This window comes from Pteropus alecto, unplaced genomic scaffold, assembly GCF_000325575.1.
Source record: "Pteropus alecto unplaced genomic scaffold, ASM32557v1 scaffold220, whole genome shotgun sequence".
Classification (NCBI taxonomy): Eukaryota; Metazoa; Chordata; class Mammalia; order Chiroptera; family Pteropodidae; genus Pteropus; species Pteropus alecto.
This window is the reverse complement of record NW_006430043.1, coordinates 1,384,209-1,394,561: the sequence shown is the minus strand read 5'-3', so window position 1 is coordinate 1,394,561 and position 10,353 is coordinate 1,384,209. Positions and strand designations below refer to the sequence as shown.

At 47.4% G+C, this 10,353-nt stretch overlaps 2 protein-coding genes across 5 annotated transcripts in view; both read left to right on the top strand.

Annotated features, from left to right (window-relative positions):
* Positions 1-2,468: 2,468 nt before the first annotated feature.
* On the top strand, positions 2,469-4,844 carry MFSD5 (major facilitator superfamily domain containing 5). The gene is made up of 2 exons (XM_006904533.3): positions 2,469-2,654; positions 3,235-4,844. Exon 2 carries the CDS (start codon positions 3,253-3,255, stop codon positions 4,603-4,605), a length of 1,353 nt encoding a protein of 450 aa, XP_006904595.1. The 5' UTR covers positions 2,469-2,654; positions 3,235-3,252; the 3' UTR covers positions 4,606-4,844.
* Positions 4,845-9,635: 4,791 nt separating this feature from the next.
* Positions 9,636-10,353, top strand: part of ESPL1 (extra spindle pole bodies like 1, separase) — an 18,820-nt gene continuing 18,102 nt past the window's right edge. For 2 of the 4 annotated variants that reach the window (XM_025045211.1, XM_006904532.3), the window contains exons 1-2: positions 9,699-9,883; positions 10,115-10,206. In XM_025045211.1, the coding sequence (XP_024900979.1) occupies positions 9,871-9,883; positions 10,115-10,206 (105 nt within the window). In that variant the 5' untranslated portion in view covers positions 9,699-9,870. The other 2 variants (XM_015588503.2, XM_015588499.2) reach the window with 2 other exon arrangements.

The window sequence follows — 10,353 nt, the reverse complement described above, 5'->3', positions numbered from 1 at the left end:
AGTGACAAAATCAATATTGTTGAATTAAGTATATAGAGGTCCATAGAACTATGTTCTCTACCTTTGTGTATGTGTAAAAATTTTCATAATAAAAGTTTTAAATGTTGCTCCTTTGCATGGTTCCTAGTAACTCCCAGAGCATCTTCCCCACCTGCCCTGAAAGCCAAGACTTCCCCTGTGTGACTCCCACATACACACCCCAGACCTTCCTGCCCTCTACTAGAAGTGTGTCTTAGAGATGAATTGCACTCATGGGCTGCCCTTTGTCCTTTACAGTCATCTGCTGGCACATTCTCCATATCTAGGATCTTTCCCAGCTGTGCCTCACAGCTCTGAGGGGCCAGGGGAACTTTGAAGAGTAAATGTATTATGAATAGGTCCTAAAATAAACAAAAATAATCCAAAACAATGTAATCTTGCTTTAAGTCTCTCTCTGTCAGGTGTTTTTGAACAGAATGCAACTCAATAATAGGAGAAAACTGGTCTCAGTCCTGGAAAACAGAAGGCAAGGAATGTAAGGTCATCCTGTCCCACTCCCTGCCTTCATTCAGGTTAACCTCCACTCCCAAAGAAAAGACCACCAAGAATTGAGAGACTGGGTGTCATGAGTTCAATGGGCTTCAGTCCAGGGCTGGGATAGAGGACATGTGGGTCACTCATGCCCTCACTCCCTGAATGACCTTGGAGAAATCATAAGTTCTGAGTCTTAGTGTTTCTAGATGAGTGCATGGGAACCACTACCCCTTCCTACTCTCTAGAAGTTTGCCATTTAGGGATGAAGGCACTCTGGAGCTTGGATATAAATCTCAGCTGTTTCCTTTATCATAAGAAAGTACTTCTCGAGATGTAATCCTAGACCCTCCTACCCTCCAAGCTTTTGTATAAAGAAAACCTACATTTACTGATTACCTGTGCAGCTAGGTGAACTCATTTAATCTCAGAAACCATATGAGCATGGAATTGGAAAGATCTGGGTCCTAAATTTGACTCTACCTCTTACCATGTGACTCTGGACATGTTACCTAACCTTCTCAACTCTGGAGGATAATAATAGTACTTACCTTAAGGGTTGTTGTGACAGTTAAATTAGATAATTCATCTATAGCTGTTGGCCCGGGACTTCTTAAAATAGAGCTTAGGTACATAATAACCATTTGATAAGTGTTAACAGCTAACATAGGCCAGCGTTTTTTAGAGTAATTTACATGGATTAATTTATTCATTCATCAAATATTTATTGGATTATTTTATGTACTAGTAACTGTTTTAAGTACTAGAAATACAAGTGAACAAAATAGATCAAAATCTGTTGGGAGACGAGATAGTAAATAAATAAGTAAATTATATAGTATGCCAGATGGTATTGTGTTATGAAGAAAATGCAGCAAAGGAGAATAGGGAGTTGGAAGGAAATCAGGTAGATTAAGCAGTGTAGTGGAAGTAGTGTTGTTGCTACTTTAAACAAGATGGCCCAAAAAATAAGGGATTGTAAAATGACAAGTTCCTTGCAATCTGTGAGGTCAACCAAGGGTTGCCTCGCCTAAAAATATAAAATAAAATAAAAAATGAACAAGATGGCCAAGGATGGCCTCTCTGATAAGGTGACATTTGAACAGAGAACTAACTGGTGGCTCTGAGGAAGGGAATCATGTGGATACCTGGGAGCACTAGGGCACAGTGTGCAAAGGCCCTGGTAGTAGCCAGTACAGGAGCTGGAGGGAGAATAGTAGGAGATGAAGTCAGAGAAGTAGCAGAGAACAGAGGACAGAGGGGTTTGTAAGCCATTATAAAGATTTTGGCTTTTATGCTTAGTGAGATGAGAAGCCACTGGAGGGTCTGGAAGAGGTCATGCTAAGGCTGGAGAGAGGTTAAATAACTTTTCCAAAGTAACACAGCTGGTAAGTGGCAAGAGGTGGGCGGTCTTAACCCTGTGCTGCCGCTGAACTTCAGCCTTCAGTCATAGGCGATGCTTTCCTATGACTTCAGACGAAGAAATTGGGACACTGAGAAGTTATGTGGCTTGCCCGAGGCCAGACAGCTGGTAACTAACAAGGTTGGGATTTGAATCTTTGTCTGCAGCCGGAGTCCAAGTCCTTTACACCACACTGCCTCCCTCAGGTGTCTGGGCCTTACTGACTTCTGGCCTGGAAGTCACTATAACGGAGAGGGGGAAACAGAGGAACCCGTGGATTCCTTGGGAAGCTCCAGCCCCTGGGGCTCTGCGTGATGTGGGCATCTCTAACTCACTGCACAGAGGAAGAGAGAGAAAATAGGCCTTTATTTAGGGGTGGGCCCGCAGGTATCGAAAGCCGCAGGAGCCGGTGTCACAGGAGGGTAACGGACGACGATGGACAGGGAACATCAACGCCCCAACCTCTAGCAGTCCCCTACCCAGCGTCGGGCGTTCGGCGGTGCGCCGGTAGGGGCAGGAAGGCGGAGGAAGGCGGAGGAAGGCGGGGTTTAAGCACCGCACCCCTGTCACGTGACGGGACTATCATGGCGGCGGCTGGAGGCCTACCCGGCTCCCGGAAGCAGGCTGTGAGGGGCGGGTGCGCTGCTGGAACCCGAACCGGAGCCGGAGGTAGAGCGGCCAGGGTGGCCGGGCGGCCTGGAGCCGGACGTGTCCGGAGCGTCCCCGCAGACCGGGGCAGCAGGTGAGACGGGGTCTGGGCGAGGGGCAAGCGGGTGTGGCGGCACTGGGTAGGGGCTAGGGAGCGCAGGGGGCTGCCCGTGACCTGGAGGATGGGGAATCTGAGATACGCGCGCGTGACCCTGAAGGAACTTGAGAGGCCCGCGCGGGCGGGAGGGATGCCTGGGACAGATGACAACACATTGAGGGCAAAACGGGCTCCTCAGAGAGGATGGAAGGAAATAGAAGGAAGTATGCAGAAGCTGTCGTGGAAGAGGGCAGCAGCCCCTTAATTTGCGGGGCTGGGATTATTTTAGGGACTCCCTCTTTCATATGCCAGGCGAGGGTGGGGTGAATGCTCATCTTCTTCCCTCTCCTCTTACCCCTCCCTGCCCCACAGTGTCCTAGGAGACAGCTCTGGCGAGCCACTCCTCCCACCCACCCAACTCGTCCCTCCGGTCTGAGCTCTGGGGGAGTGGAGTTGAGGGGTGGGGAAGTGCAGTTGGCAGGGGGTAGGGTGGAGCTGCCTTCTGCTTAGACACCCAGCCCCTTGACAGTGCTGACTGGGCAATAGATGTGACTTTGAAATCCCCTTCTTCCCCCAGGTCGTCCGGGGGCCCGCCATGCTGGTGACTGCCTACCTTGTCTTTGTGGTTCTCCTGGCCTCCTGCCTGGGATTGGAGCTGTCAAGATGCCAGGCCAAGCCCCCTGGAAGGGCCTGTAGCAATCCCTCCTTCCTTCGATTTCAGCTGGACTTCTATCAGGTCTACTTCCTGGCCCTGGCAGCTGACTGGCTTCAGGCCCCCTATCTCTATAAACTATATCAGCATTACCACTTCCTAGAGGGTCAAATTGCCATTCTCTATGTCTGTGGGCTTGCCTCCACAGTACTCTTTGGACTGGTGGCCTCCTCCCTTGTGGATTGGCTGGGTCGAAAGAAGTCTTGTGTCCTCTTCTCCCTCACTTACTCTCTATGCTGCATAACCAAACTCTCTCAGGACTACTTTGTGTTGCTGGTGGGCCGAGCACTTGGTGGGCTGTCCACTGCCCTGCTCTTCTCTGCCTTCGAGGCCTGGTACATCCATGAGCACGTGGATCGGCATGACTTCCCTGCTGAGTGGATCCCAACTACCTTTGCCCGAGCCGCCTTCTGGAACCACGTGCTGGCTGTAGTGGCAGGTGTGGCAGCTGAGGCTGTGGCCTGCTGGATGGGGCTAGGGCCTGTAGCGCCCTTTGTGGTTGCCATCCCTCTCTTGGCTCTGGCTGGGGCCTTTGCCCTTCACAACTGGGGAGAGAACTATGATCGGCAGCGTGCCTTCTCAAGGACCTGTGCTGGGGGCCTGCGCTGCCTCCTGTCAGACCGCCGCGTACTGTTGCTAGGTACCATACAGGCCCTGTTTGAGAGTGTCATTTTCATCTTTGTTTTCCTCTGGACACCTGTGCTGGACCCACATGGGGCCCCACTGGGCATTATCTTCTCCAGCTTCATGGCAGCCAGCCTGCTTGGCTCTTCCTTGTATCGCATTGCTACCTCCAAGAGGTACCACCTTCAACCTATGCACCTACTGTCCCTTGCTGTCCTCATCGTGGTCTTCTCCCTCTTCATGTTGACTTTCTCCACCAACCCAGGCCAGGAGAGTCCAGTGGAGTCCTTCATCGCCTTCCTACTTATCGAATTGGCCTGTGGGCTGTACTTTCCAAGCATGAGCTTCCTGCGGAGAAAAGTGATCCCTGAGACAGAGCAAGCTGGTGTACTCAACTGGTTCCGGGTGCCCCTGCACTTACTGGCCTGTCTGGGACTCCTAGTCCTCCATGACAGTGATCGCAAAACAGGCACTCGGAACATGTTTAGCATCTGCTCCGCTGTCATGGTGATGGCTTTACTGGCAGTGGTGGGGCTCTTCACCGTGGTAAGGCACGATGCTGAACTACGAGTACCTTCACCCACTGGGGAGCCCTATGCCCCTGAGCTCTAATCCTATTCCAGGACAAGGGGCCTGGGACAGACTCTTGAATCCCGCCTCTCCAGGATTTTGCATATCTCTCTGACTGACTGTGACTGTCTGGCCCTTCAGCGTGTCTTTGGGCCCCCTCCTGCCAGTGCTTTGGGTTGAGAAGCACGAGGGGATGATGGCCTGGAAAGAAGATGCCAAAAGTTACCTCTGTGTTGCTCCCTTTCCCCTTTCCCCTAAAAATAAATACTTTTAACCGATCATTGATTTGATTTACTCATCCTCACCTGAACCCACCTTAATAGTTTTTGGTGGGTGGGCAGCTGGAGGTTTTGAGGGTAGAGGTGGGGTTACCAGTGGAAAGTTTGTATTTCTAGCCTCTTCAAGACTCCAGCTTAGACTGAGGTATGGAATTACTTCTCTGCAGAAGTGGATGGGAAATGCCCGAGGCTCCTAAGTCTTTCATATCTTGTTACCCTGGGAACAAGCACCCTCCCCAGTTGCCAAGCAAAAACCTTGCTCTACATCCAAGGTGAGATGATCTCTGGAGCATGTGGAACGAAGATTCCAGGGGCTTGAGCTGCTTCTGTGACCACCCTTTGGGGCAAATCAAGGAACTTCCTACAGGAAGAAGATTGCAGCTCAGCACATGCCTGCTACCTACCTTCTACCTCTGTGGCTATGAATGCACCATTTGTCCAGCATCACCTGGGCCCATCAGGTTCTGTATCCTTGCATGAAATCTAAGTGAAGGGCTTCCAAAGGGAGAGAGTAGTGACTGGCCTAGGGACTGAGACATCTTGTCCGTACCTGACTCTCCCCACCCATACTGAGAGTGAGTGAGCCATCAGGGCAGGAAACAGTACCAGTGGGAACACCAGTTCTGTGGGCCCCTCCCTGCCTCACCTCTGATGGTATCTGCCTTTCCTCCTCCCACCAACACCTGGGCTTCGCAGGGGAAGCAGAGCCAGCTTTAAGAAGGGTGGGGATGGAGGGAGTGTAGACTCAAAGGTGTGTCCTGGAATGTACTTGAGATGGGCATGGGGGACCCACTCTTCTGGAAAGGAATTGGCGACCTTTCCTTGGGTCTCAGACTACCCAGACAGGAGAAGGCAAGATGTTCCAAGACCTGCGAGTCCCAACCTGTGTGGAGAGATAGCATCAGCTACTACTGGAGGAATGCAGTGTGGATGGGCATCTGCAGGGTGAGGCTGAGGTGGAGGAAGAGTGGTGGTCTCAGGTCCCTGCTCAGAACAGAAAAAAAGACATGTTCTCCCACCGAGGCTGCAGGGAATATAAGTTGAGGTTAAGTATGGAAAAAAACAGATACCTTTGTCTTCTCCCATCTTGAGGCTAAGACAGTCTGTTACAATAACTCCACTTCCTCTTTCTGCCCTCTTGAGCTAGACATAGATATATTTTATAGTTATTTGTAGACTTTCTGTCTCTTTTTATGGTACTATGATCTTGAGGACAGGATGAAGTTGTGTCTTATTTGCCTTTGTCTTCCCATATATGCACACAAGTAGGTACTTTGCCCATGACTATGTTCAATGAATGTCTGGAGAGGAAACCAGCTAGCTCACACCTGGCTTTTCAAGAGCTGCCCATTAGGCAGCTATTAGACTAAAATCTAGAGCCTAGTTAATGATTTGTTATTTTGGATGACAGTAATTATTTTCGATGTAAGTATGAGGGGGGCCCACATTTCAAAGTGATGGAGTAGAGGAGACAAATTAATGAGGTTCCTTTAACTCTGTCCCTGCTGAGCTTTCTTCAAAGGGGCTATTGGCAGATGGAGTGGGGAGGGTTCTTTCCTGTCAGACTCACAGGGTGTTAAGAGCTCAAAGGCATTTTAGAGATTTTCTATTTGGCTTTAAATATTTTTTAATTATTTTATTGAGCACCTACTATATGCCATGCATTGTATTACCAGGTTCTGGTGACTTTTTTATTCAAAAGCAAAATCCCCTTAAAGAAAGGGCATATAGCAAGTGAATGGCAATGCCAAGGCTAAACCTTGCCTCTTGCTGCCTGCCCAATGCCTCTTCTGTGACATGTACTGCCTGTGTCCCCTGGGCCTTCACCTACTTTGCCTTTCCCTCTCTGGCCCTGCTCCCTCATCCCAAGCCCTGTCTTTGGAGAAAGGCAAGAGAGTGAGAGAATTCAGCCTTGGCCATCCGGTCCACTTTTGGATTTCTGCGTATATGGGTCAAATGAAGGATTGGTTTAGCAGACGCACACTGCCTACAAAATGCTGCTCATGGTACTTAGCTAATAGGCAGCATAGGGAGCTGGTTAAAAGTGTGGAGCCAGAGCTTGACTGCCTAGGTTCAAATTCGTGCCTCAATTTCCTCATCTGAAAAATGATAGTATCATTTCTACTCCATAGGGCTCTTGTGAAGATTAAATGCATTACTGTATTTAAGAGCTTAGAATAGTACTTAGCCCACAGTGTAAGCATTAGATAAGTGTTTCCTTTTGTATTTTTTTTTTTTTTAACTTTTTCAATTCAGCTGAGCCCATCGGATTTGGGTGTGAGAATGAGTAGCTGAGGCTGTAATGAGGTGTAGAACTTTCCAACAAATCCCAGTGGCTGGGTGATTCCCAGCAGTGTTTATCTTTGGTGCTGGCCCAGATAGATATATCCAGCTATCTGAGAGGCCTTCGACTTTGGGGTATGTGAGCAACTGAGTAGGGTGTCAATATGTTCCACTTGAACTCATTTCCTCTTCCTCAAGCGGGAAGGTCAATTTGGTGTCAGACTTGATACACACCACCATCTTTCACTAAAGAGGCTCCTGATTTTCTGACTTTCCATCCAGCTGGACACATGATTATTTGATTTGGAGCTTTTAAATGATGTTGAGAGCAGAAACATCCCAAGAAACCAGGAGCCAAGGGACAAGAAGGCCAGAGGACTGGGGCATGAAGACAGTACTGGGTTCTGAGGCTTGGAGGACGACCTCTTCCTGGAAATTCAGTCCCTGCTCAGGGAGGAAAGGGGGCTGTTCCCAGCTAATGGCCATGGCCCTTTGGCTGGGACTAGGTTCTACTCTTCATTACTCTTCCCCTAAACCCAGTCTTGTGGTTGTCCTTGTCCCTTTTGTTATTTTTGCCACCACTTCCCCACAGAATCATGAATAGAATTATAAAATAAACAAAAGTTTGTCATTCTTGGGATCAGAGCTAATGTTATAAAAATACTTCACATTTGCTTTAAGTTTTTTTACAATAAAAAATTTAAATGGGCTTATTGTAAATTTTTCAAATGCGAATACAGAAATACATATTTAATATGAACATGTAAGTGTAAATCTGTTTATATAATATTAAAATACATATATTATTGATATATAACTAAATTATAGATCTACATATAGAAATATAAGATGTAAAAAATGACAAGCTCCCTTAATCCCACTCTTCATACCACTGTTAAATGGTATGACTTAATTTTTTTTAAATTAAAATTGAATCATACAATTCATGCTGTTCTGCAACTTGTTTTTACATAACACTATGTCTTGTTTTCCTCTTTAAAACAGTTAAAATCCACAGGAAGACTATAATAATCATTTGTGTATCTTTTTATATCATCTTTATATGTCATTATATATAGGACATGCTTTTTAATGGCTGCAAAGCATTGTTAGGACCTTTGGAAAGCATTTCAAGGCTATTTGAGGCTGGCAGAACCCTTGGGAGGCAGTGAGGCTTGATGTTGCTATCCCCATTTCACAGATTAGCAATAAATTGAGCTGGGACTAGAACTCGGCTTCTCTGTCCAGACTCACATTCAAAGCTCTCTCTACCATCCTGTGCTGTCTCTTTATAAACTTAGAATTCAGGGGAGGAATTGAATTATGTGACTCAGGTTCATATTGGTCAGCATTTATTGATCTCTTGAATTTCCTACTTGTAAGAAGTAGAAGAGGAATAAAAAAGGGCAAGTTCTCTGCCCTTGAGGCACTTAGAATCAAGTAGATAAAATAAATACACTGGAAAAAATTCCTAGCACCCTTGCTGTACTACATGTAAATGAGCACTGATTGCTAAGATGTAAGCAAGAGGAACTGAGTACTAGGGGAATGATGTATTCATGATTTATGAATACCTCCTCTCTCCTGGGTCACTTACCCTACAAGAGATATGTGTGTAATGTCTATAACACAGCACCTGCGTTAATATTACCATTCCAATGCTGAGATTCTTTGGAGATGTCGTTCTTGTTTTAAATAGTCTTGTTTACTAGATTCTCAGCTCATAAAAGAGGTTGATGACAAAGAAAGACGATGATAGAGAAGGATGAATTATCCAATAGCGCTCATCAGGAAAAAGCTAACTGGAAGACAAGAGTTTTGAATTCTTTGGTGGTGGAAGGAAAGAGAAGCAGATCCAACTGAATCTGAGTTTGGGGAAGTAGTTAGAATTTACCAAACATTAGTCATTAAAAACTATGAAATATCCCGGTGAATAAATTTTCCTAGTTCTTCCCGTCACTCACAACCCCCATTCCACCCGCCAACCTCCATCCCCCATCAAAGAGCGCTAGATCCTCTGTCTTCCTCATACAATCCAATTGATGGAAGGAGCAAGGCTGGAAGGTAGAGAGAGCTAGAAGTCCCCATGGTATTCATGTCAGTGTCCCCAGCAAAGTATATTTTAAAAGAATTCCATGAAAAGCTATGCCCTTTTTTCCTAGTAAGCTAAACTTCGTGAATTTCCAAGTAAGTTTTTTGTTGTCCAGCCTATCTCTCTTCTCTTGAAATTTAAACTTACTGAGCTCTGAAGATAAAGGGGAGAAGGAGGCATGCGGCTGGCCTTCCTGATAGCTACTACGCGACGGGTAGCGAGGAACTTCACCTTGACTGGAAAAGGTGGGAAAACTCGCGCCCCCAAGAGGCCATGACGCCCAGAGCAGCCAGACCCTGCTGTCCAACGTCACGTGACGACGCAGCTCAGCGGGTAAACTACAACTCACAGTATGCCGCGCGGTCCGCCAGCGTTACGCAGCTCTCGCTGATTGGTCGCTGTAGATATTTGAAAGGAGGGGCTGGCGCGTAAACGAAGGTTACATTTGGATCTTTGCGGAGAACTTGGTCTGGCCAGTAAGTCCTAGACTTGGGAAGGTGGGGAACTCCGGGGCTAAGGCCCGGTTTGACTCATGAGCATGTATACGCAATGAGGCGAATGGGGTCCCCAAAGCTGACCTGAGAAGAGGCGGGGCGGCTCTGCCAGGCAGGGTCGGGAGACCTCAGGACGCCCTGGTAGGCGCTGAACAGCTCGATGCAGGCCTCCGGTATGGGAGACTGGAATGGGTAATGAGGCCAGGGATCGGCCCGGAGGAAGGATAAGGGAAAGCGTCGATTTATAACGGGGGCCCGGCGTCCTAGCGTGGGCTTTTTTCCCATAACATTTTGACGAGATTTTTTGCCTCCTTTTCCCACGGCCTTCAAGCCCTTCACCCGCCCTTCATTTAACCCCATTACGAATCTTCTTTGCCGTCTCTCATCTGTTTCCTTTCCCCTAGCCCTCGGCGCCATGAGGAACTTCAAAGGAGTCAACTTTGGTACTCTGCTAAGCAACCCGAAGGAGGCTGAAGAGTTGTTGCCTGACTTGAAGGTTGGGGATGTTGTTTGGCTTTGAATGTACCTGGCTTTGTTTTGGGTTTTTTGGGTTTTTGGGGTTTTTTGTTTGTTTGTTTGTTTGTTTGTCTTATTTGAAGAGACAGATTAGTAAATCTGAGCAACCCCATTTCCAATTCCTCTC

Excerpts from the sequence above, each read along its gene's own strand:
- MFSD5 (XM_006904533.3), top strand. The coding sequence starts at position 3,253 with ATGCTGGTGACTGCCTACCTTGTCTTTGTGGTTCTCCTGGCCTCCTGC.